The sequence below is a fragment of the Lichenostomus cassidix genome, chromosome 1Ab, assembly GCF_008360975.1.
Source record: "Lichenostomus cassidix isolate B80296 chromosome 1Ab, HeHo_3.0, whole genome shotgun sequence".
NCBI lineage: Eukaryota > Metazoa > Chordata > Aves > Passeriformes > Meliphagidae > Lichenostomus > Lichenostomus cassidix.
This window is the reverse complement of record NC_139481.1, coordinates 7,697,003-7,723,402: the sequence shown is the minus strand read 5'-3', so window position 1 is coordinate 7,723,402 and position 26,400 is coordinate 7,697,003. Positions and strand designations below refer to the sequence as shown.

The 26,400-nt window shown below is 47.6% G+C and overlaps 2 protein-coding genes and 1 long non-coding RNA gene across 5 annotated transcripts in view; 1 reads left to right on the top strand and 2 right to left on the bottom strand.

Annotated features, from left to right (window-relative positions):
* RFX4 (regulatory factor X4) overlaps positions 1-15,028 on the bottom strand; it is an 84,276-nt gene extending 69,248 nt beyond the window's left edge. Inside the window, exon 1 of one of the 2 annotated variants that reach the window (XM_085049678.1) lies at positions 14,647-15,028. In XM_085049678.1, the coding sequence (XP_084905804.1) occupies positions 14,647-14,689 (43 nt within the window). In that variant the 5' untranslated portion in view covers positions 14,690-15,028. The remainder of the gene's footprint in view (positions 1-14,646) is intronic. The other variant, XM_085049677.1, reaches the window with a different exon arrangement.
* Positions 15,029-17,000: 1,972 nt separating this feature from the next.
* Positions 17,001-22,282, top strand: LOC146442867 (uncharacterized). Its single transcript, XR_014849480.1, has 2 exons — positions 17,001-17,191; positions 20,623-22,282. It is a non-coding gene; the product is annotated as an uncharacterized LOC146442867 (long non-coding RNA).
* Positions 22,283-24,993: 2,711 nt separating this feature from the next.
* The window catches only part of POLR3B (RNA polymerase III subunit B), a 71,839-nt gene continuing 70,432 nt past the window's right edge, over positions 24,994-26,400 (bottom strand). For both annotated transcript variants that reach the window (XM_085049675.1, XM_085049676.1), the window contains exon 28: positions 24,994-25,534. In XM_085049675.1, the coding sequence (XP_084905801.1) occupies positions 25,405-25,534 (130 nt within the window). In that variant the 3' untranslated portion in view covers positions 24,994-25,404. The remainder of the gene's footprint in view (positions 25,535-26,400) is intronic.

Genomic DNA, 26,400 nt, shown 5'->3' with positions numbered 1-26,400 from the left:
CAAACACATTGTATCTGCTGTGGGATTCTTAGGAGAGGGAAAGGAGATAATTATTCAGATTACAGTAATTTTTCCAGTGTAAATTTTCAGACAAAATAACTATTACACAAACAAAAAAAAATAGAAACTGTTCCAAATGAAATGCTGAAAATTGAATAAAAAATAACGATGGAACTATTTCTGGCCCTCATTTTGCCTCTTCTCTTTTTGATCCCAAGATGTCTAAAACTGACACATCCACTGAGACTTGAGCACAAGAGTGTTTCACTTCCATCAAGTGTGCCCACCACACTTTTACAACAGAAGTTTAAACTGAACTTGTTTTCAAAAGTGGACAGAGCAGCAGTCTGTGTAGCTTCATCCTGTCCCAACCAAGACACTTCTTTTCAAACAAACAGAGTATTTTAATTTGTATGGTGTTTCAAAGATTGAGCTGGGGAGGCAGGCCTGGGACTCCCCAGACAGAAACACACAATAGCTGCTCAGGGGCAGGAACTTTCATGAACTATCAGAAATGAGAAGCACAAATATTCTTTAAATATATCTTTGACGAATTATTTTGACATGTTCTCTCCTTCAGAAGGAAAGGCTTGCTTTTGGAAGACACCTTGGTAAGGCTGCTCCCTACAGAGCCAGAGCAGAGGTGAGAGATACACCAGAGGTGCCACAATATATAATGAGGTAATTACTCCCTCTTGTTTGTGCAATGGTTGTTAGCTTATGAGATGAGAATCCTCATGTCCTAGAGAGATAGCCAAGGCTTTGGTAATGTCGATATCAGTTTGCACAATCATTTATTTCACTACAGCCATTGCAATTGCATGAAAATCCCTCTCGTGTGTCTTCAGCTCCAGATTGGCTCTCATACTCCAAATTTTAATTTCCCCAACAAGTATGTCAGTTTACTTAGGGAGCTACACACAGACCAGCATTTCTTCCACATATTTTTGTGGAATATCCATCCCTACATCACATCTCTGCTTGTCACTGAAATAGAGATATCACCGGAATAAGAATATAAGATTTGCTAGGACCCAAACCACTGTCTGAGCCACATACTAACTTGGATGGCACAGTTGCAACTGCCCAGCTCCTTATCTTTATTCATGGTTGCTCTTGTAAATTTTTGCCCCAGTTTCTCAAGGCAAATTTAAAATAAAAGTTGGAAGTAACTGTAAGCAAAGGCAGCTGAAAGTAGATAATGCAAATATAAAGGGAATACCAAATTTTAATGGATTTATAGGAGGACCTGCTGGAAAAATGAAAATTTAACAGTGATGATAGGCTTAATTTTACAGTTTCAGTGACAGAAGAGGAACTCCTCCCATGCATACAGAGTCTTAGCACCCCTCTGAGTTATTTGTTCGTTGTTCTCAAGGGAAGAGTTACTCATCTCTTCCTGCAGCATCTCTTTGCCAAGTGTCTCAGTACCAAGGTGGCCAGCAATACTGTCTAGCTGCTCATCTATCTGTTAGGCCAAGAGAAAGTGGTTGCAAACAGCAGATTTAGCAAAGTAAATCAAAAGCAGTAAAAGCAGTAACTCAAAAGCTCAAGAGACTGATTGAAGGTCATGGAACCTCCCATTTCCTTTTTGATAGCTCATTGTACTGACTGGAAAGTTGATGGGATGATATTCTATATCTTTTATTGTTAAGGAAACCATCACTGCCCTGACAGCTTCTTGTGTTGTCTGTCTCTGAGTAAGTGCTGAGGTGTGCAAGATCCATTGAGCTTTTCTCTGCAGAGCTGATCTTGCTGAACATGGCCTGAGACATGCCAGCACCCACAAACTCTCTGTTCATACTCTCCACGCTGCAGCATTGCTGTGGACAGAGAACTTCTAACCTCTGCAGCTGTGAAATTCCTCATGTCTGAGCAGTCTGCCTGCTTTGGCCATCCCTAAGTGAGCTGCAAGTCTGATTTCTAAATGCTCTGTGAATGGAAATAAGGAAAAACGAGCCAGTACATATCATATTTTGACTAATGTAAGTGAAGACTATGTCTTGTAACACTTCAATGTCTTGGAGCGATTGGCTGTATCACCTTGTAAGACAAATCACAACTTTAAAACTGACCCTTAAAGGCAAAAGAGATGATCCCTTTCTTTCGGGAGTGACTATTAGGAGATAAACCTGAAGTCGGGCCCTCAAACTACTAAACACCAATTCCAGCACCTGCTGTATACAACATCTGGTCTGGGTAGAAGGTTCATGCTCTGTATTTCTCTCACACCTTGCAGCACAGCACTCCTGGTTACAGACACATCTGCCACCTGGGAAGTGCAGTGCTGCTGGAGTGCTGTGAAGGCTGGTCACAGCAGCACATTTAAAGCATGTGAAGAACCCCACTGCTTAAAAGAAAGCAAACAAAAATCACTTTATCTACAAAGCCTCAGTCTACTGCAAAAGCAAGACCTCTTGCTTAGCCTCTGTGCAATGTTATGAACAACTGTGTGTTTGTGACATGACAGAGCTTGGCAGCCACTGGCTCCCATTGAGGGCATTAAATTTACCAAAATCAACTAAAATCAAGCAGAACAAGCTACTTGGGACAGCCACTCACAGCAATTTTCTAAGATTCAGGTTTTCATAGGTGATGTGATCAAAATGTTCCTCCTCTCCACTGTCAACCAAAAGGTTTGTGAGACCATACAAAGGTCACTGTCCAGCTGCTGTTCTCTGATTGCTTCAGCACACAGACACTCCTAGTGCACAAACCAGCTCCTCTCTGACCATCGAGGAGGATCTGCCATACAGAGCCTGGTTTTGCTCCTTTCTGCCTCATTCAGTGCCATCAGCTGGCAAGGCACTCACCCTTCAGTCTGAGTGTGTGAGCTGGCAGGAACATCTTCAAGCTCCACAGGAAATCATGCCAGTGTCCTCCTTGGGCCTGCATAGCCATCTTCTGTTCTTCCAGGAGACCTGCTCCTCAGGGATGACAGTGACACATGGCCTTGGTGCAGATGGCAGAGCTGCTACCCTGACAAGCTGCCAGATACCTTGGTGTTTTGTTTGCTAATCTAACTTTTTATTTCATTTCCAGCAGGGGAAAATGTCGGGCACTCTCGTTGCAGTCCTTTCTTTTGTTCTCATTTCTTGGCATACAATTCTATTGGAACTATTTCAGGGTTAATGGACATTGGTCCAGGTCACTTTGTAGACGTTGGCAGGAATGCTTTTGTTCTTTTTCTTTAAATCATGATTCTGGTAAAGCATTGTGAAGGTTCACCATGATATCATAAGAATGCAAAGAATAACTCTCTTGAGAGTGAGAGAGTTCTTTTGTTTTGTTTAGCCAGGTCTTTGCTCCAAGTATTGATTTTCTACTAAATTATTTGATAAAGAATATTAAAAATTGACACGCTATGTTTAAACTAATAATAAAAAGCACCAAAGTTAATAATTTTTTAACTCCTCCAGAATTCTTGGGCAGGAAAGCTGGAATTTATGAGATGTTCTTTTCTTCTTATGCTGCACACTGTGCAGAAGTTCATCTGAATGTGATGCTTTCATTTAAGTACTCTGTAAACAATATTCCTTGTTAAGAAGGTGCCTCCCAAATGTAGATAAAGCACCCACAGAAGCCTTAGAACACAAGATGCCTCTGCATATTGATTCTGGTGTTTCAGGCAGCCTCTACCTTGGATCAAACAAGGTTTGTGAACCCCTGTCTGTCCCCTTCTCTGGAATCACATAACACATTGCTATAGCATTTCCAACTCTATGTGCATGTTAATTAGGAGTAGCCCTTTCCTTCTCCCAGTCACACACTGATGCTATCTATTGTTTCATTTTAAAAAGTAAGTTTCACCAGACCAGTAAACGGCCGCTTGGTTTTTGCTTCATCAACGCCATTCCTCATTTAGCAGCAAAGCAAAGCTCACTCGGTCCAACTTCAGTGCAGTGACATTTCCTCACATTCCCCTGGTGACACCAGTATGTGACCAGTTCAGCTCTCCCCGGGCTGAACTTTAACTGACATGGCTGTGCATATGTAGCTAATCCTTTCTTCAGTAAGTTCATCACATCATCATGTGCCTTCCAAACTCCAACTCTGCACACAGCAAGCTGTGCCCTCATGCTTCCCTGCGGGATGTGTTATGGCTCCTCAGTCCTTCAGGTTCTGCTGCAGGAATCAGTGTAAAAACTATCATTGTCTCCAATTTAGCTGCAATGTTTCCTTCCACGGGAGGACAAACATGCCTCAATCATTGCCAGACCTATTGTTTCCCAGAATAAAGCTCAGAGTCTATTGATGCCCTTTTTACCTAACTTATGCTATAGAACTAACGTGAGTTCATAGGGCCTTAAATTCTGGGTATCTCTAGCATCTCTTACAGCCTGCAGCACTCTCTGCTCACTAGCTTCTGGGTTAAACACTCCCAGCTGCTGCTATGGTCCCTCAGTTCACCAGTGTGCATGAGAAGAGATGAAGTCCTCAAATCCTTAACTCAGCTCTGCTTCACCAGTGCACGGGGCTGCAGTTATCTGGCTGAGCAGAAGAGCTGTGACTCAAGAAACAGAATTTGCATCGAGTACCCATGAAATGCTTCTCTCTGCCTCAGGAGCTGATGAATCCAGCAGACAGGCCAATTTGGCACAGAGATGGTAGTACATCAGTGAGACAGGCCCACAAAGATGACAAAATGCAAATATGTGAGATATGGGTGGGGATACACAAAACACTGGTTGTGGGGCTCAGGGAGGCGACGGAGGAGGGAGAAGGCTGGTTGTTGGAAAGGAGGTGAGAAAGAAAGGGAAAGGAAACAAAAGAACGAATGAGAAAGGAAAGGGCACAGTCAGAAATAAAGGATAGGTGAAAAGAAATAACTATAGAGACTTTTTATTATTTTTTTGTAATCAGGACAAAAGAGGTCAGCTCGTGAAGGAATGAGGCTACAGTAAATATTTCTCATTAGAAACAGCATCCAGTTGAGTAGACTGAGAGAACATGAGGAGACAGACACACATGCACAAAGAATATGTGACTCAGGTGTTAGGATATAATCGTAGCAGCAGGAAAGAGACAATCACTTGACTGACAAGGAGTGTGAACCAAAGGACAGAGATACTGCATCTACTCAGATGGTTGCCCCTTTTCCTCCCTTTAAGGATATCTACTCCAAATGTAGCTGTTGCTCACTCCTGTCCAAGGGTGCAGCCACCACATCCTTCACAACCATTCTGTGGGCAATTATGGCACACCAGACAGAAACAAATGAATGCTGCTTTTCTCAGCTCTCAGAATGAGCACAGAGAATATCTGCCTACTAAAACTAGCAGAGAGGACATTCATAAATCATCCCAACATCCCCTCCCCCAAAGATTGGTACCCCTCAGAACTAATCTGTGTATACAGAACTAGCATTTCATGCTATTAACTTTATAGTCTAAATATGGTTGACAAAAAGTCTTTGCTAAGTCCCGATGTGCCTAGACTTACAGATTTGTAAACCTTGTATGAATTTAGTCCCTTCCACACTGTGTCTTCCCTTCCTTTAGAAAGTACTATGAAAGTAGACCAGTGCTTTTAAAACGAGGAGCCTGGCTCTTCTGAGAAGACTCCAGTCTCCTCTGAACAATATGCAAAGCAAACTCAGGGAGGGAACATGAGAAGAAAGAGAAGTCTTCTTTCCTCCTTCTTTTTTTGCCCAAGACTCACCAAAACAAGAGTCTAGTATTGAATATTCAGCACTGAATACTAACTGCTCAATAGACGGTCTGTTTGCAGAGCTCAAAGTGGAAATGACCCAGCAAGGAGGAGAGGTGAACACACTGCTCCATCCATGTGATTAAACTGCTCTGCAAATGCAGTCCTCCCCTCTTCTCCCCAGCTTGTTACAACAGAGGCCATTCGCTGCTCCCACAACTCATTTAAAAAAAATGTTTGCATTAGAGGGGCCCCTGCACCAGTATTGTCCCTGTGACTCTGCATTTAGGATAGGAATGTGAGCTCCAACTCTGGCAAACCTGTGCTGTCCAGTCAGTCCAGCCAGCAGGATGTGTTACAGCACTGCTTGGGAGAAAGGCACAGTTTACAGGGGAGCAGAGCACCCTGCTGGGAACAGTCCCTGCTTTCAGCCTGCACAAGGCATGGAGTAAATCTCACCTTGCTTGCTCTGCCATGGACCTTGGAGGTCTCTTAAGCACTTTGAGTTAGGACATTCTGATCTCACACAGTGAGCACCCAGGAGGCCAAGCTGAGACAGAGGCTGGTGTGCAAACACAACACACCATTTAGCAAATGTGTCGTTTGCACTCTGCCTCTCACAAGGCCAGATTTTCCTTGATAACTGCTCGTTAAAACACAGCTCGTTCCACCCTTGACCCCAGGAGGCCCAAAAGAAGCAGCCTTTTACTTACACGAGGCACAAGTCACAGACCTGTCCTGCAGAGAATTCCTGCTCTGGCTCTTGCACCATGGCTATCCCCAGTGAGACCTCTGTCTCGCACACAGCACTGGGCACAGCTCCTTTCCTGCTGTCCCCGGGGTGCCAAGCTTGTTAGCCAGCAAATCTCTGTACTGCTGCTCAGCAGGGCTTGACAGAGAGAGACCTGGAGCTGAAGGGCTGTGCTGAGGGGTGGGTGAGATCCTCCAGCCACCACAGGAACCCACAGTGCACCCAGGAACACCCATCTCTCACCACAGAGCAGCACAGAACTGCTGTGCCGTGACATCCAGCACTCAGGGACCAGGACTCCACTTTCAAATTACCTTGCACCTTTTTTTTTTTTTTTTACAGTGTCTATCAGACCAATGTCACCTTAAGGCGCAGCCAGGATTTTTTTCCCCCCCATATTTCTTAAGTTTTTTAAGGAATAAAGGAGCAAGAAGAAGTTTACTTTCCTCTGAGCATCAGAGACAGCGACAACCAAGAACAGAGTACCTAGAAGCGAATGGCATTAAGTACTCATTTATTTAATTAGGACATCCTGCCACATGCTCATGGTTAAACTGAATGTCAGATGAGGATGGGAACCACACGGGTCAGGTTGTTGAGGATTTTTTTTTTCCCTTTGAAGATAGGGTTTTGTCTACTTCCTACAACCATCCATGAATTTTAATCAACAAGTCTGTTTTGGCAAGATTGTAAAATATTGGGAAGACGTACAGCCTGTCCTGTTTGTCCTCTGACAGCTTTCGGTCTTTTGTAGCAGATTGCACCTTTATCATAGGGTGCTGAAAAGTGCTGCTGGTTGTAAAAAGGATATTCTGTGGGGTCTTTTGAATCAGGTGTGCATTGTTGTAACCATGGGGGAGCCAGCTCTGTGCATTGCTGTCACCATGGCTCTGAAACACAAGTGATTCCACCCAGCACTGGATGACCACTAATGAGACCCCACTAAGGAGCTGGGCTCTCCCTCCTATTTCCCTTCCTCAGCTGTAGCTGAGGTGGTTTAAACACTTCTGAAATAGTTTAGCAATTAAAAGAGTGCTAGAGGAGAAAAAAAAAAAAAAAGGATATGTTAACCCTTCTAACACTGCATTTAGTGGTACCTTTACTTTCCGCTTTTCCACTACTTTTAAATTTCCCTCGTCTCTGCATTTCTGGTATTTTATTGCTTTACAAGTGTGGCACAAGCTAGACTTGAATTTACAGATCCATACAAGAACAGAAAGATCATGTCTTTTTTTTATTGTTGTTGACCCAGAGATTACATTTGCAAACTTGTATTTGTATATAAGACATTCTTCATATCAATTTTAATATTTATATTTAAAATTTCAATATGAATTTTACCTGACTCAATATGAACATCTGTAAGTCTTGCCGCAAGTAGCCAAACCACTTGAAGGAAATAAGAGAGTCTGATAGTATAATTCTATGAAGTGGAAGGTTAAAAAGAGCGGAAAGAGGAGAATGACAAGTATTTCTACTTCTAGCAACAGTATTTAAAAAAAAAAAAGGCAGTGATTTCTAACACTTGAAGCTTGTAGCTCTTTCTTCTAGGCAAATACCCTTTTTTCCTAGATATGATCTCAGCAAGGAAATCAAAGCCCCCTAGAGAAGAGGATTTTATGTTTCTAAGTGTTTGAGTCCCTGCCATGGGGCTCATGAGTGCCCAAAGCTGCAGCGTCAAGTTTGTCAGGGTGATGATCACAGCATCAGACTGTGCCTACAGCCAGCCTAGAAAACACATGAAACCCCAGCACATCTCCCCAGCCTACTACTCTGAAATGAATGCCTCTGATTCCCAGGGCTGTAAGTTTCAGGGAATCGCTCATTCAGAGAATGTTCCAGCTATCTGAAATATATTGTTTGCACTTCTGATAATATTTGGTATCCTGCACAAAAATGCTCAGCACAAGCTGCTAATTAATTGTGAACACATCATTCATAGCTGTGAATCAACTCCTTGGTTCCTGTAACAACTTCCATCTCAGAGAAATTAAGTTCAGTTACCAACAAAAGAAAACAAAGTGCTTAACTGTAGCTGAAGTGAAGGAAACAAGACAACACTGAGCCCTACATTTCAGTCTGGAGGCAAATTAAGCTGCAAATGAGTTTTCTCTTACTGGGTGCAGTGAGAGCCAAGGCTCTATTTAACCCTCTCCACTTTTTGCTGATTTCAGATTTATCAAAAAGGGAAGAATGGTCGAAAGCATTTAATCCAATATGTGTTTATATGCAGAGAATGCAAGCAAGACTCTAATGCCAACTTTAGGCACCATTGCTAACACTGGCTAGTATTTTACAGCTGATAAACTTGCTGCAAATCTCCTGAGAGAAAATAAATGTAAATGAAGACAGGCCGGTACTGATAGTTATGCATGTAAAATAGCTACAATTAAGTTATTAGACATTCCCAACTGTCGGGAGGGATCATTACATGCTAACCCTGGGCATCTGCCCTCTCCCAGGCACACACATGGACTTCGACAGGTGTTTCCCTCGTGGAGCCACGGCAGGATCAGGACCCATATCTAACAGCAACTTGTATTAGTTTTAACAGTTCACAGAAACTCCCTGGCACATATGTACAATTGTACAGGATCTAAAAGATGTGTGTAACAGACATCTTAAAAAACCCATGCAGGCCTCCACTGGCTTAATCATCACCACATACTCTTCCTTCCTACCCTTGTTACCTATAGGATCGCTCAGCCATCAAATACCCTTTATGCTATCCATCTTCCTAACCAGAATGTTAGCAATCAAATCCCCTCGGCTGCCGGGACGCTGGGCTCCAGCAGGGTCAGACCGTACCGGGTATTCATTTTCACACACAATGAAACAAATAGAAAATCCAGCACAGATGCAGGGAAACACACAAGTGGGTGAACTTAGGAAATTCACAAACCCCAGTGCTCACAGAATTGTGAGCTAATTATTTGGACTCCAATGTCACATCAAGTATCCCCAAAGAGGTGACCTTATATTTGTATTAGTTACATGACAGCCCACCACTGCTCTCAAGGCATTGTTACAAACCATCAAGCCCCAGCTGTATTTAAGGCCACCTCTTCAAAAGTCTTGATCTGAAGAGGTACTAACATTTCATCACCGCGCGGATTTCAGTGATCCCACGGTTTGATCTTTAGTTTGCTGTAGTGAAATCCTATGTATGGAAATAGTATTGCAGAGGCTGCACCTCTTTATAACTCGCAAACCAGCTGCAAATTAAGCTAGTGAAATGCAAAGGTGTTTACATTCAGAGACACTGCAACTTTGACAGCTACACTAACCTTCCTCCTGGCCCAAACACTCACTGCATGGCGGCTGAAAACCAGCCTTATTTTCCAAAGGCAAGCAAGACAACAACCCCGTTGGAAGCAGGATACTCTTCCATGACTTTCTGTGCGACAGCTCTAGCAGCATCACAAGTCGCTTAGCACAAAATGGTCCCTTCTAATTTTGAGAAGGTTTTTTGCTCAGTATATATTTACTATGGTAAAGGTGCAGCTGCAATAGACCAACTGAGGTTACAGGTTTCTTTACAGTCCAAACCCAGAAGTTTTATCTGTCAGAATGAAGAGTCCCTTTTATAATGAGAGTTACTCTCAAATAAAATCTTGAGGACTGTAAACTGTAAACTGCAAACTGCAACTTAAATAAATGAAACAGTTTCCTACAGTTCTCTTGCTTTTCTTATGCAAAACCTTATTTTAGTTCCTTTTTTCTCCATACTTTTAAAGATATTTACTGCAAGTAAATAACAGATTGCAGAGCAGTGAAAAATATCACAATTGCCTCTAAGAATTTTAGAATTAATTCATTAGCAGACAAATCATAAAACCATTTTTTTTCTCTGAGTCAGACTCAGAAAATGAACTTCTTAGTTCAAGGCAATTTTGACCAAATTTCAAACCCCTAAAAAAACCCCTGCAGATTTTACAAAGTTATTAAAACCCTCTCAGGAATGAAGACCTGATCCAGTGATGGGACTTGTGTTTAGATCCCTGTTTTGCTGCTGCTGAAGGCAGAGGGAGCTGCCAGGGATTGGGCCCTGCCCTGCAGACACTGCCTGCACAAACTCCGCAGCTCGCAGGAAAGAAAATGTTTTTTATTGTTTGGGTTTTTTTCCCTGATCTTTCATTTGTGAAATCTTGTAAGATACAAAATGACATAAGACAAATACTCAGGTTCGACTGTGTAAAGGACCACTGGTGTTTCTTCTGCATTGCCATATCATATCCAATTCAGGATTCAAAAGAACATTGGTTCATCTTAACTGCTCAGCATGTTAGAGCCTTTATAAACACAAATTCTAAAACAATAAAGAACTTTCTTTTCACTTATTGTAATAAAAATAACTCACTTTTTTTGGCTGAGTATGAAAAGTACTCCAGGAAAATAAGGGAAAAAAGCCAATAGCAAGTTTCCTCTTTACTGTGTTGCAATAGGCAAAGCAAACAGTTTTCAGAAGAAAAATCAACCATTCGTTTGAATTAAACAAATCAGGACCTAGGACTGCACACTTTAGCAACATACATACATTCTAAAATGTCACAGCAACATTCCCAACTAGCATTCAAACATTTATTATCAATACTGGTAATTTCATTAATTGAACCGGGATATGAAAGCCATTAATTCTCTTCAATCAATGCTTAATATGCTAGATCCTTTTTAAATGGCAAGCTCGTAGCAAAGGTCACCCAACCACTGCTGCAACACCTGTCGATGTTGATAAGAAGATAGACTGAAATCCAGCCACTGCCACGAAGTTTTCAACCCAGGCGGTGGAAGCAGCTTTTCGTGGTTCAAACAAACTGCTTTAAGGGCCTAATCCCAACGTCCTTGACAGCACTGAAAGGCTTTCTGCTCATTTTAATGGGCTTTGGATCAGCTCCTAAGTCTCAGCTTCAAGTCCCAAGGATCTCATCCATCTAGCGCCTGAGAACCAGCGGAGGTTTTGCCTGGCTCCAACAGTGAAACAACGAGGGATATTTAGCGAGTTGTGCAGCAAAGTTGCGCTGCAAGAACGAGCCGTTTCCTTGGGCTCTGCTCCCCGAGCGGCGCTTCCCTAGGGTGCGGCGGGGCAGGGAGGCTGCCAGCCCGCGGGAGACCGGGCGGCACCCCGACAGCCCGGCGGGGCGTCCTGCGGGGAAAGGGCAGCGGGGCGAGGGCTGTGTCCCGCCGGCAGCCCCGCACTCCCCGAGCCGGTGGCACTGGGGGGGCTGCGGCTGGCGAAGGCGCTGTTACCGCTGGGGTCACCGCACAGCTTCCCCCGCCCGCCCCAGCCGCCCCCGGGCGCTGGCCCCGAGCACCCAGCCCGCCGCCGCCCTCCTGCCGGCCCCGACCGCTCCGGGATGACGCGGGGTGGCGGTGCGGCGGCTCCCGGTAGCTTGCGGGCACGGAGCTGTGGGGTGCCGGCGGGGCTGGGGGTGAGGGCAGGGCCGAGCGCAGGGCAGGCGGTGGCCGCGCTGCTGCAAGCCCCAAAAGCCAGATACAGCCCCCCGCGCTGAGCCCTTAGAGCCCCACAGCGAAGGGGCGGGGGAGCCCGGCGGAGGCTGCACGCTTCCCGCGGCGGCTCGGCGGCTCGACGGCTCCGGCCCGGCTCGGCTCGGGGGAGCTACGGGCTTGAGAAACTACCCCCGGGGGCGGACGGGCGGGCGCCTGGCGGGGTTAAAGGCGGCGGCAAAACGATGCGATGAATGGTACCGCAAGCCCAGCGAGAAGGGCGTGTGCCCCTCCTGAGTGGGTGCCCAGCTCCGCGGCCCCGAGGGCAGCGGCACAGCCCCGAGGGCAGCTCCTCGCCAAGCCGTGCCCGCGCTGCGCTGTCGGGCCGGGCGCTGCTGCCGCTGCCCCGCCGGACACCTGGGCTGGGGGCTCTCCGGGAGCCCAGACGGCCAGAAATCCCTTTGGCCTTGGTGACAGTCCCCAAGGGTCACTCTGCAGGATGGAGGAACGGGAGCTAAACTCGATGGAAGCACTCGGCACTGCTGGGGAAAGGTGAAGAAACCAAACCGTTCCCCTGTCTTAAAATTAGAATCGCGTGTGATTATTATTTTTTTTTTCATCCCGCTGATTTAGGGAAAATCTGTTGAAGATAAATTAAAACATGACTGATTTTTTTCAATGAAGCCATATTTCTCCCCAATGCAAAAGGATCTTTACATAACAACTGAAACTCAGGAGAAAAGCTAATTGGATTAAGTCCTGTGAAAGGGAGGTTAAGGTGTCTGAATGAGACAACTGCAAAGCTCCACTTTTCTTGCCATCTGCTTAGCAAGACTAAAGTGTTTTCTGATTAATATTATCTTAATCAATCATGCTGCCACTTATTACAACCTTACTGAAATTAAGGAATGAATAGTACAGAGGCACAACCCGTGAACGGACGATTCTTAAAGGAGGGATAGAAAATGCGGAGCTTTTTTTGGTTAGGTTTGATTTTTTTTTCTTTCCCTAAAGGCCAGTTTCTGTCCACAACGAGATGTTGCCGGCAGTCCCCTTAACCCCGCCTCAGCAGTGCCGCACGACAGGAAGACAAGTTTCTCTAACACCCTCCTAGCTCCCGCACACGCTCTGACCCGAACTCAACGATTCCTTCCTCGCCGAACACTTTCTCCCCGGAACAGCCCGCGGGGGTTTTGTCCCGGGGACCCGGCAGTGAATGTGGCCCAAACCCGGCTGGTGTCGCCGGTGGCCGGCGAAGGGCCGAGCCTAGCCGGTGCATCGAGCGCCCCGCGCCGGGACCGCTGCAGGAACAGCCGAGCGGGGTCGGGCAACACCCCTCCCCTGCTCTCTTTTTTCTCGTTTTTAATCAATATTTAAATTTTACAAAACGCCCGTCGGGCCGCCTTGGGAGCGAGGGATGGGAAAGCCCTTCGGGGGTTCGTGGCGGCGCGGAAAGAAGTCGTTCCAAAGGCGGGGCTGCCTTTCCCCATCGCCGCTTGCCCTGTCCCCAGCCCCACCAGCTACACCGGCACGGCGCCGGCAAGCCCGGAGGAGCGGGACGGAGCTGCGGGGCCCCGAGGGAGCGGCGGAACGCGGCCCGGGGAGGCCGTCGGGGAGGCGCGGAGGGAACCCGATCCCAGTGCGGGGCTGGGGCAGCTCAGCTCCGCGGCCACCTCGCTGCCGGGCACGGCGGGCACAGCCGGAGCAGCGGCTGCAGGAGGGGACGGGGCAGATCGGAAGCGGGCGGCGGGACGGCCGTCCTGGGCTGAGCCCTACCTAAGCTGCGAGCTGTCCGCCTGGGGAACGCCTGGGCGGGCGGGCAGGCAGGGAGGGGAGAGGGAGGGGGTGTTCTCCTCTGCTAATAAAATAAATGAAATTTTCAGAGGTTACTGTGGCGCCAGCCCGCCTTCCTCTGCGCGCGGAAGCCGTGGGGCTGCGCTCCGCTCTGCGGCGGGTGGAATCGGCGGGAGCGAGGGCAGGGCGGCGGGAGGGAGCGGCGGAGCAGGGGCCGCGGCTTCGGGAGGCTGCCGGCTGACAGCGGGAACACCTAGGCCTGGGCCCTGCCCCACGGCCCCCACCGCCCCCGGGCCGGGCGGCAGGGGCAGCCGTCGGACGGCGTGGCGCGGGCTGCGGCCCTCGGGGCGGGCGGCCTCGCCTCTACGGTTGTCCCTGTCCCCTCCCGCCGGGGCGTCCCCCGCTGGCGGCGACCGCTGGTGAAACTTCGGCCGCCGTTCTCCCGCCCGGTTACTGGACCGGCCGGGGCATCTTTTTGGAGGTGCGGGGAGAGAGACCCACCCCGCCCTTCCCTAAACTCCCTTCCCTCCGAATCGGCCCAGCCTCGACTCAGCCCGCGGGACAGGATGACCTCGGTGCTGGGTTTGCCCTAACCCAGAAACCATCTTCCCTAGCAGACCTCGTTCTCTCACCCAAACCGTTTTCTCGCCTTATTTCTGCTCAAACTTAAGTGAGCGCCTAAAACTAGAAGCGGAGAGGTAATCAGTTTGCTGGCCGGCAGCCTATGATGAAGAGGGTTAAAAAAAACGAAAAGCAAGAAAAAACACCCTTTGCTCCTTCGTATCTGCAAGTGGAACCGCAGGGCTCCTCCAGCCCGGGAGCGAGAGCTCCCCCTCCGCGGCCCCGCACCCCGCTCCCCCGCACACGCCCGGGCTCATTTGCCTGCGAGGCCGGTGCGGCGGGCGGCTCCCCCCGCTGCCGCCTGCGCTGCCCCCGCCGCCACGGTCAAGTTGAAAAGTCCTCCCTGACGGGCGAAAGGAGCCCGCTGCCTGCGGGGGGGGACTTACCTGTGGAGTCCATATCGGGTTCCTCCAGCAACCCGCAATGCATGCTCTTCCCATGGACGGGACGGGAGCCCCAAGGTCCCGGGGTGTGCAGAGCCCCTATCTCAGAGATGCGCGGGGGAGAGGGAGCAGGGTGGCGGCGAGGGGGTGGGGAGAGAGGGCAGAGGCAGATAGTTGGGGAGGGGGGGTGTAGAGCGGGAGAGAGGGACACTCTGTAATCCAGCAGGGCAAAGCCAGACCCGTCAAAATGTTTGCGGATGTTTCATGGGAAAAAGCATCATTTTATAGAAGCCCTGATGGGAGAAATGTCATTGATAGGCCAGCCAGCCTGATGAATGGCTGCTACTCAGATGGGGATGTGGCAAGGCTCAATGTGAAGCCCATTGTGATGCTGTTTTGAATAAGAAAAGCTTTCCTCCAAAAAGGGGGGCCTTAGATCTACGCAATCCCAACACTTCGACTTCCCTCTTCTATTAGAGCATTAGAAACGTTTTTCTTATTTAAAGTTCCAGCGGTCTTTCCACTCCTCCCTTCCTTCCCCCAGCCCCCACCCAAGGTCCTTGGCTCATTACAGACCGAGATCAAAATTGGCTTAGATCTTCAAACGGGCAGTAGGTTTGGGGTTGTGCTCTTTGGGGCTGCCGGGTGTGCGTGCAGCGCGGCCGAGCTCCCCTCCTCCTCCTCTTTCTCCTCCTCCCGGTGGGCTCTGGGTTGGGATCCTTCGCGGGCACATGGCATTGGAAGCTGCACAGCTTCCCAAATATCTTGTAAGCTTAGTTTATTGGAGAAAAAAAAAAAAAAAAGCGATGTGTGTGGGTAGGAAAGGGGGGTGCGAGGGGAGAGAGAAGTTGCCAATATCTCGGCAAGCGATGCTGGCACTGCAGACCTGTGGCAGGGACTCCCGTGCGTCTCCCCGGGCCTCGGGGAGAGAGGGCAAGGCGGGCTGGGGGCCGCTCGCCACCGGCTTGTCTGGCAGCGGAGAGAGGCTGACCCGGAGAGCTTTCTGTGGGACCGGGCGGAAAGCAGGGGGGTGGGAGATCCCGATTGCCAAGAGAAATGAAAAACCAAACGGGTGCGTTTTCAAACTGGTGTTGCCTCCCTGCCTTTAGTCCGAGGATGCGAGGATCCCTTTTCGAGTTAGCGGATTGCGGGGGGAGAGTGGGGCAGAACAGAGGCTGGAAAAAGTTGCTTATTCTGCATGCGGTTGTATGTGCTGGAAGTGGAAGTAAAAGTGCAAAGCTAGGGCTCTGATAAAAGTGGCTGGTTTAGGGAAGGAAAAGCTGTGATTAGAATATGAATAGAGCTCCAGGAGAGGAAGAGAAAGGGGGATTATAGCTGAATTACTTTGACCATGGACAGAGCCAACGTTTTCCACTCTTCTCCCCCTCTCCCCTCCCTACACCCAGACTACCCCCCTTCCCTCTCCCCTTCGGGAAAAAAAAAAACAACAAAACCACCAACCCCACACAGCAAAACAAGCGGCGAGGTTGCTAAAGAGGAAGCCCGGCACTCCGCGGTGCCTCCGCATCCCCCGGCGGGCCGGCGGCGGGGAGCCGGCGGGGCACCTCGCTCCCGGCCGGGCGGCACGGGGGGCTGCCGTGCGCACCCCACGGGCCGGGCTGTGGCGCGGGGAGCCTCGTGTGCACGGAGAGGAGGCCCGTAAGAGTAACACCGGAGAGACACAGTGCAAAACCCGAGTGTGCGGCCGGCGGAGCAGCCCTCGCGGTGGCGGCAGGGACACCGGCCGGCTCTGCCCGCCGCGGGAATCGTGCGGCGAGGCGGGAGCAAGGCCTGGGGACGCTGATGGTTCTCCTCCCTCTGCCCTCTGCCCCACCACAAAACAACTCCAACCCAACGCGAGGGCTCAGCTCTTTCCCGACGGCCACGGCAATCCCGACGGGGAACTTGGATGTCTCCGTTCTCTCCGCCAGCCGTGTGCCGGCGGGCTGGCCCTGCGCCAGGCGGCACCGCACCGCACCGGGGCCCCGACGGGGCGGGCACGGCCGCCTCTGGGCCGCCGCCTCCCCGCGACGGCGCTGCCCGCGGCTCCTGCTGCCGCCCCGGCCTTGTCCGGCAGGACCCACCGCCCCCGCCCCGGCCTCCTCGGGGCTCCTCGGGGCTCCCGGGCACCGGCGGGGCCCTGACCCGGCCGCCTCCCCCACAGCGTCCCGCTCCCACAGCGAGGGGAACACGCTCAGCCCCGCCGCCAACCCCCGCTGCGAGCCGTGCGGTGCGTCTTGATTGTTATCGCCAAAACGGTGACATTTCCCCACCTTTTTACGGTTCTTTTTCCACTCTCTTTCTCCCCGAGGCTTTGCCGTGGGTGGTGCGAGGCTGAAGGCAGGCCGTGGGTGAGGCCGCTCGGGGCCAGCCCGCCCGTTTCGGGCGAGCGCCGGGCCCTGTGCGCGGGCAGGAGCCCCACAGACACCTGAGGGGCATTCTTCTCTCTGCACAGGGCTCGTCTGCAAGGGGCTTTGAGAGCCGCGCTAACTTTCAAACCCCGGAGAGGCCGCGGGGAGTTACCTGGTGGCCGCACGGCTTCCAGCGGGTGGGCACAGCTCTCGGCAGCCCCGGCTGAGGCGCCCAGCCCTGGGCCAGCACAGCCCCGCGGGCACTCGCCATGCATTGCTCCCTGGCGCGGGGAACTGCCCGCTGGCTGCGGGGAGTGTGTGGGGGACACCTGCCGGGGCACCGCAGGGCATCCATGGCAGGGGATCCATGGCAGATCCATGGCAGGGCATCCATGGCAGATTCATGGCAGGGGATCCATGGCAGGGTATCCATGGCAGGGCATCCATGGCAGGGCATCCATGGCAGGGTATCCATGGCAGGGTATCCATGGCAGGGCATCCTGCACTTGTGGGAATTCCACCTTCACCGCTGTGAAGCTTCAGAGAGGTGCTCTGGTGGTGTTGATATTCCAGAGATGAGCAAAATGACAATACAGGATTTGTGAACATAGGGATATGGTCTTTCTGGGGGTGATGAGTAGGATGGGATTTAGCACAGCCTGGATGTGTAGAGGGTTTGGCAGGATGCAAAGGTGTACATTCTCTGTGGAGGAGGATGTGTGGGCAGCAGCACCAGCAGCACTTTCGTTACACCAGAGGTACTTGTTGCAATGTGTTTAGTCCCTGCCTCTCCAGGTTAGTTCCTGTCCCCACATTCTTGTGGAATATGTCAATGCTGTTGCCTTCCTGCTTACCTAACCCCCGCTCAAGTGTCTCAGATCACCCCAGTGTATTTCATAGCTCCATTTCCTATCTGGGTTTTGCTTACCTGTTTAAACAGAATCTCATGCTTCTGGATATCCCATGTGACACTTTATTCTTCTGAAAGCAAAGAGCGTCTCCTGTGCTGCAGGCTGGCAGTTCTTAGCTGGAAGCACAAGTCACTAGCTGCAGTTTTTGATTTGATACAATGGGCAGGTCTCAGCAAGGATGCAAAAAGTATGAATACAACTGAGAATTTTCACTCCAGGTTCTTGCCTACACAGATCATCTACAAGCCTTAAAATATACAGAGATTAACCCTACTCTGCATCAGATGATGCATTTTTAGTGGAGAGGGATTTTCCTGCTATTGTGAAAAGAACACCACCTTTATTTAAGAAAAAATACCAGTTGTGTTGGTGCAGGAGGGAAGAGAATGATCATCAAGAGAACAGAAGACACATTCCAGGCTGCTGAAAAACTGGATGCAAAGCTGACATACCATTTCAGGTGACTAATGGATAATGAGTTTCTTTTGATGGTTTGGCAAAGCAGAGGCAGAGTGGAAGTACGACAGTTTGTATCAATTTATCATCCAGGTATTTTGCGATCTTTCAGAGAAACACATTTCTAGGATTGTCTTCCACTGTGCAGCTGTCTGTGCCAGTACGGCGTAACTACACTTTTTTTGCCATGAAAAGCTCCTTATGCTGGTACTGGACTGAGCATCTGTACTGAACTCTAACAAATATTTTGAGGGAAAACCCCAAGAAAAGCATTTTCAACAAAACTACTGGCACAGGAACAAAAAAGTATAAACTGTTATCTGTTAATTTAGCTAATTCTACTTATAGGCTGAAGTTCCACGGAAGTTTTCCCATAAACTATCAGGGACACAAGCCTGCATTAGTTTTAGGAATGGATGGGAATTGCTTGTGAAAGGATGGTTCTTTGCAATACCAGGGATCTGAGTTCAGTGACTCAGGGGATCCTTCTGGATCTGATGTATCTCTGTGCAGGCTGTAAGATTGCTGGCAACAGCCAAACACACAGTGACACTTCATTATTTTAGCAGTGGCTGCAGACTGTGAGTGGTTCCATATTTTCTTGCCTGAGCCAGCAGCCTCCTCCTCTGAGCATGAACCCATGCTTCTGTCAACCCTCCTTCCCAGCTCTATTCCTGTTTCTGCTATCTTCATCTACTGGGTAAATCCCATGGAAGAAACAGAAAAGGATCTTATTTCTGTACTGGCTCCTCTTTCCCACTTACTCATCTTTATTACCAGAACAGGAAATGTTAACTTTATTTTACATATATTAACACCCCTGAGGAAGCTATATGTATAGGTGAAGGACAGGATATGGAGTAAGCTGACAGATGACTTCTGGAATCAACTCAGTGTATGTGCTCAGGGAACATGATGCTGACAGATGCAGGAACTGCACGAGGAACATCAAAAGGCTGCCTAGGTAAACACGTGCACCAATTCCTTCAAAAGCCTTTAATTGACACAAGCACCATGAGAAAGTGGCTAGGGCAGACACATATGCAGGTATCTGGGAAAAAAATGAGCAGAGGGGCAGAGGCATGCAAATGATGGATTGCACACGCATGGGGCAGGGGGCACCTTCCTTTTAGCCTGAAAGAAAAGCAACATGAATTGCAGCTGGCATGCTGTAACTGTAGACATTTCTGAAGCCAAGTTTTGTTGAAGATGAGCACAGTCAGCTTTAAATGATCTTCCCTTATTAATGTCCGTGAACGGAATTTTGCTCAGCCCAAGCTCTCTTCTGTACATAAGGCAGTGCAGTGACAGTGCTGCCAGAAGTGATTAGTGGAAATGCCTGGTTCACACTGGTCACTGGTCAGTCTGCATGGAGAAGGGGAATTCACTCTTCTGGTAGTATCAGTGTCCACAGGAGTTGAGAAGAACCACTGTCCCCAGGGCTGCTGCCCAGAACACTCGGCCTGGGAGACACTTGCTGACTTGAGTTTGAGAAAAGGGCAAGCAGTCATCGATTCCCAAGCTTACACCAGATTTAGCTGGCTTTTGTTGTGTGTGGCTGGTACTAGTTACCAGAGGATTTGTACTGTGTGTTGGAAGAAGAGCCAGCCCTAAAAGCTATTATAGACAACAGACACAGAAAAGATCCATTCCAGACTGCATCTCAGCTGCCGAACAACTGGATGTGAAGCTGTCATATCCTTTTAGATGATGGACTGATAATGAGCTTCTTTTGATCTGTCTGGAGCACAGAGAATTACCTTCAGTGCCTGCCTCTGACTGGCAGGGGGAGGCCTGAATGCAGAGTTTAAGTTTCCAATTCACCAAGAGTTCAAGGGAAAACTTTCCATTATTAGAACTTAATTTTGGCAAGAAATTAGAACTTCCCTATTTAACACACCATTTTTTTTCTTAGTTCTTGAGCTATTTCTCTGTTTATGTTTTATTGTCGAGTAGACAATAACTGCCATGCACCGTCTGGAATGGTAAAGCATATGCATAGGTCAAGGAGCTCCCCAAAACTCATGCTAGTGAAAGACAAAGGCTCTGCTGCAGTTAGCAGCAGGGCATTGCTTTTGATTTGGATCTAGCAGGCTGTTATATACTGACTGGGAGGAGGGGAAAAAGACATGTACAAGAAAGTTATTGGAAAAAATATGTGGTCACTGGAACCACCTCAGAGTTACCTGTCTCAGGAAACACACAAATAAAGGGGTAACTGCAGTTAGAAGAAATATATGGTTTGTTTGTTTTTTTCCCAGCAGCAAGATGCAAAGAGCAATGGGCAGCCCAGGAACTTGGAAGGACTTTTTCTGAAGATGGAAAAAAGGCCTAAGTCCATTTGCTGTTGAGACAGGAAGAGAATAAGGCCATATAGACTGCTTTAAAACACACCTTCAAAAATTCTCTGTATTAGCTCTGACGTGGGTTTGGAGAGTTTAACTGAGAGTTCAGGTGTTTTGGGATGTATATATATAAGGAAGGCAGAGGGGGTGTATTTGCCTCCCAGGTTCATGTGGTGAGTTCTTAAATGATTGCAGAGAGGCAAAACTGATTCATGCAGTCTTGACTACCTGAAAGCACAGAGCCTGACTGGGGCCAAATATCCAGGGCAGCGTAAGATTAACAAAGTAGTTGTCCTTACTCCTGCATCTTTCTACCCCTTCTCAAAGAAAGAATTCCCCCAGTGAAACTGGTGGGTCCATGCTGAGATGGAAATATTTTATGAGAAGGATGGACCGAAGTCAGAACTTGTGTTCAAACGTCTGACTTTCTAGCAGCATTTAGGTCTAAAACATGGATCCATTTTCTGGGCTTCTGAGCCTTAGACACAGCAACTGGAATCCGGATCCTCACCGTGCCTTGCACACATTAAGCCTCCCAGCACTGGTCCAGATAATAGCAAAGAGTCACCATCTGGCTGGATTTTACGGTTTGATGAAGTGCTCAGTTTTAAGGCAAGCACGTGTCTGGCACCTGGGGACGCAGAGCCCTGATCCCAGTTCTGGCACGGTCTTTCTGTGGCCCTGGGCAAGTCACGTCCCCTTCAGAGGAGGGAATTCATCAAGTGCCCCGTGGCCCTGCTGAAATGGCAATGGGCTGTAAAACAATCCTCAGCTCCAGCAGGAGGAGAGGCTGGCTGGAGGGGCCTCTGAGCAGTGCTGAGCCACAGCTCCAGGGTGCTTGTGCTGAGACAGGCTCAGGAGGGCTCCCGTGGCTCACTGTGGGAGGGCTGCCAGCCAGGGACCTTGGTTCCAGGCTTGTGCTCCTTCTCACTAGGGCCATCCTCATCCTCAAGAGCCCTGGGGCACAGTACAGACACATTCTGAGCCCCTCTAGTTTGGTTTTATAGCTGTGTGACACAGTTGCTGTCAGGCTTTATAGGTGTGGTCTGAGCAGGGCTTGCAAATCCTTTGTCAGGTGCACAGCACTTTTTATTAGTTTGCCATTTGTTACCACTAACCAAGGAAATATTATTCAGTGTTTATAGGTTTTTAATTGTGACATACTCGCATTTAGCTATAAATCACAGATATTTTTCTATTTACCCTTAGAAAACATGAGAAAAGACATAGAGTAATTTTTCATCATCATGAGTCTATGTTTTTCATTGGTTTTCCTCCCTGTTTAAGCAACAAGTAAGGAGTCCAATGAATTAAAAATTCTCTCTGCTGCATATTGAAGCTTCTTTCTAAGGAAAACTCATAACAAGATATGGGCATTACAAACAAAACCAATTGTGCTTAGTGGGAGCCCTTTCCTTTACTTTCATCTTAAAATTACTACATCTCAGTATGCCTGTATTTCATAATATATCCTCTTTGAATGCCAAAATTGGCCAGTCTGGTTTCATTTTTCTTTAGTTTGTTTTACACATTTCTATGTTTGGGTACATTTACCTTGAAGAAAAAAAAAACCAAAGAGTTAAATACCAGTAAGGGTGATGTAAATGATTGGAAGTGAAGTTGTTTTTCTGAACTCTGAACTAGTGACCTGTGTTGCTCACAGCTTCAGAACTGGCCAGAAGCTCTGTGCTTCACTCTCTACCCCACAGCATTCCGTGGCTTCATTCTGTTTCTCACTCCCAAACAGTAGGGCTGGACATGAACAGAATTCAGTGGGGTACACAGCATTTAACCCTTCACCTGCAAAGCAAGTGGCAACTTAAACATCCTACATGGAGTTATGTATCTCTTCCAACAGCAGCACACACCTCTAGCTCCTATCAGAAAATGGATTACATTTGGCATTTCAGCTGGGACTTATGTTCAAGACCTTCATGCTGAACAGCATTTCTAGAAAGCTTCTCCTGGACACTATATACAAGGAATAAAGAATTTGCAATGGAATGAAAACCTTATGGTAGTTTTCTAGCCACAGCTCCTTGTGCTAAAGCCTTCAGATTTTGTCAAGTGTTGCTCAAAATATCGTATTTAATTCAGCAGTTAGTGATGGCAGGGTTGATTTGGGCAAGCCCAGCTCCAGCAGTACAGCTGTGAGCTGACAAGACCTCTTTGAGAAGGCATTCATGGTACAAAACGAGGGGGAGGGGAGGTTGTCTGGGAAGATAATTCAAAGGGCTGCAAGGATGAGGCTCACCAGAGGAAAGCAGTTGACAGCTCTTGGGTTCTGAGAATGTATTTTTCCTCATCAGTCCATGCATTATAATTTTTTCCTGATTGCAGTAAGATTCCTTCCTTGAATTGCCACTTTGACCAACCATATTCCAGGAATCCGTAGCCATTTGTTCTCCTTTCTGCTGCTGGTTTTGTAATGCTTATTCCATTGCCAAGAGATTACTTGCAGGTGTCAATTATGATGGAACACAGGCAGCCTTTTAGGTAAAAATAAAGTACCAGAGTTTCAACCCAGATCTGCACTCAAATAAGCCTCCAGTGTAGGCACAGGCTTGGGTTAGGCAGCAGAGGTGTGTAAATGCAGCTGATGTATTATCACCAAAGCAGCTGACAGGGGGTGACCCTCACTTACTGCCAGACATGTCTAGTTTCCATGTTCTACTGGATCCATCATTCTTCAGGCTGCCCCTTTTTTCCTAACCCTCAGCTATTACAGAGGATGTCTTTCACCCTCAAGAACCCATTCATCCCCATGTTTTCATCGGCTCGAGGTGAATGATCTGCAAGGTCCCTCCTCAGGGTTGCACACAGACCTTTTCTGTCAAGGTTGCTCATAAGCACATTCCTTTGTTCTTCCTCCATCTCTGCTGTAACTGCTTCCATTTCCACGGGTGTAATTGTACACATTGCTTAGTCTTTCATGTCCTGCAGCTCCGACTACCCAACTTAGGAGACCACTTAGGACAGGAGTAGGGAGCAAGGCCCCTCTCCTCAGTGAGGGTTCCGTGGTGCCCCAGCAGCCGCAGCCTTAGAGGCTCACTCCCTCTGCTGGTGCTGCCGAGCTGCAGCTGGGCCACCTCAGGCACCAAAGCACAGCTTGGGCATTTGCTTGGGGCTTCCAGTTAACCTCTTCCTCCAGTGGGAAGCAGCATGTCACTCTCTTAAAACTCTTTTGTAAATAACCCTGGAAGAGGCGCTTCAAGAGCTTTCCCAATCCAGCTGTGTGCTGCATTGACATCTGTGTTGTCATCAGTCCAATTGCAAGTAAAAGGGGAAAAACAAGAGAAGTAGAGTCTATTTCTTCAGGCTTGGCTTTTAGGTCCAAACACAACAGTACTAGATAAAGCATTTTGGTGGAAGATTAAAAAGAAACCTACTCAGGCTGATACTCATCTGTGGTCTTTAAGAGCTAAGAGAACAGCAGCAACATGACTGCATGAGCAGTGTCACATCAGCAGGATTAGCACACAAAGTTCAGCCATATGAGGAGCCAAAGAGCATCTCAGGACTTCTAGATCCCAGGCAGTGTTCTGTATCCTTACTGACCCAGAGCACTGCTTTTGACTGAAGATCACATGAAGTCTGCACAAGTTGATGTCCTTTGCTTAAAAAGTTAACTGCATGCTCTGCAGAGTAAGGCCTTAAGTTAGTTTAGGGTACTAAATGACTCTTACTTCATGCGCTGCTTTAGTTCTAGGCCTCAGACCTCATGAAAATACCTGGCTGTTAGCTTTCTAAATCCTTTCAGGTCATTCAAACCTGCTTCACTGTCAGTGAAAGATTTGTTGTTCTTCGTAGGTTCGGTTTGGTTTTGTTCTTAAAATGTTTTGGCTATGCCCCTAATTGAAAAAAAAGTTCTAGAGTCCTATGACAGCACACATCATTACCCAGTGTTTGCAGCCTGTCTTTTCAGGGCTTTGAGCCAGTGTATTACCAGATCTACTACCCTCAGCAGGAATTGAATGTTTATCTGTGTGCTTTACCATGCACTTGCTACATATTGCAGTAACCTTCTCCCCTGAACTTCATGGAAACTACATACATTTAGTTGAGAGCAGATCACCTGTAAAACCACAGCACTGCTTGCACACAAATTCACCTGCATATTGAAACCTCACTCAAAATGTCTGATCTCAGGCTCTTGGGAAAGTAGTTTCAGCTCTCTAAGGTTGACACTACTTTATAACATTTTAACAAATTGCTTTAGGAACAGAAGATGGTTTAGACATTGTTAGGCCTCACCATCCTTACACAACTATCAACATATTCAGCCAGTATTATTTAAAAAGTTTATTACATTGGTTTGGAAAACATTTTTAACCTCTATTAACAAGACGTGTACTTAGCCCTGCTTAAGCCCTGGTCCAGCAAAGAACTTTTCAAATGCAAGCATGGGATTGTTTGAAGTGATCCAAGTGCTTTGCTGGACCATGGCTTTATTCCACACTCCCCACATATCCTGTTCATGACTAATCAAGCCTTCAGAACTGCTCCTAGTGTATTTTACTGACAGACTCTTCCATGTCAGTTTAAAACCAGGGAGGATATGTAAGAAAGATTTCCTACTGTTTTACACCTCCCTTCACTCAGATTTTAGAGTTTATTCCTGTTCACCAAAAAACCTCCCAGTCAGATATGCTGGATTTCAATTTGTTAAGGTACATTTTTTGGTCTTTTACATCTTGTTCATTCATTGTACTTAGCTAGTTTTAGCCTAGGTATGATGTTCATGGACTGCAGTTCTTGGAATAAGAGTTTACAGGCATAAGGGATGCGCAGAGAAGACACATGACATGATGATTTGCAGTAGTGGCACCTAGGGAAACAAATAAAAAGTAAGTTAATTTCTTAATAAATTTTAAATTAATTAGAATTTAATTAATCATTAAAATTAATAATTTCTGCTGGAAAAAGCCCAGTTACCACTAGCCACTGTTGTTTTGTCCATCTGTATTTAAATTCTGGCCTCAGTCCTAGAAAGCACCAAATGCTTGAGACACATTTTAGCACTTAAGTCATAGCTTTAAGCCCTTAATTAATCTGACTGAAGTCAATAGGAGATTAATGTTAAACCTGCACTTTTCTTGGAGGGCAGTCACAATGCTCAGGAGCTAACAGGACTGACTTCTGCTTCTTCAGCACTCACATAAATGTGAACACAAATTCAGCACTGCATAGTGACAGAAAGGAGGTGAACAAAGCCAAGTGTTTCTCAAAATATGGTTAACAGTCCAATTTCTGTCTTATATGATATGTATGTCACAAAAGGAAGAATCAGGAAAAAAGAAGGTTCTTTATATGCAATTTCACCCTATAATGTCTCAAATAATCTCAGTTTCCAGAAATGACGTACTTCTCATCTTACAGCTTTAAACTTTAGTCAGGACAGAAACCCAATAAAACTGCTATAATACTTATTCTTCATGCTCTTTGCTCTAAAGATCTTAAAATTCAGGGGGAAAGGGATTTTTTGTCATATAGATATAACCTTGACTATTTAAGGAATATATAGGCTAATCAGCCATCTTTACAGCATTGGGACTCAAATTCAGTCGTAGTAGAAAATATTTATTATAAAAATCAGCTTCCAACTTCCCTATTTCTTCATTCTCCTGTATATTCCATCTTCTGTTTTTGGAGAGTTGGGAAAGCTAATCCTTTGGGAACACAGTGTGACTCAGC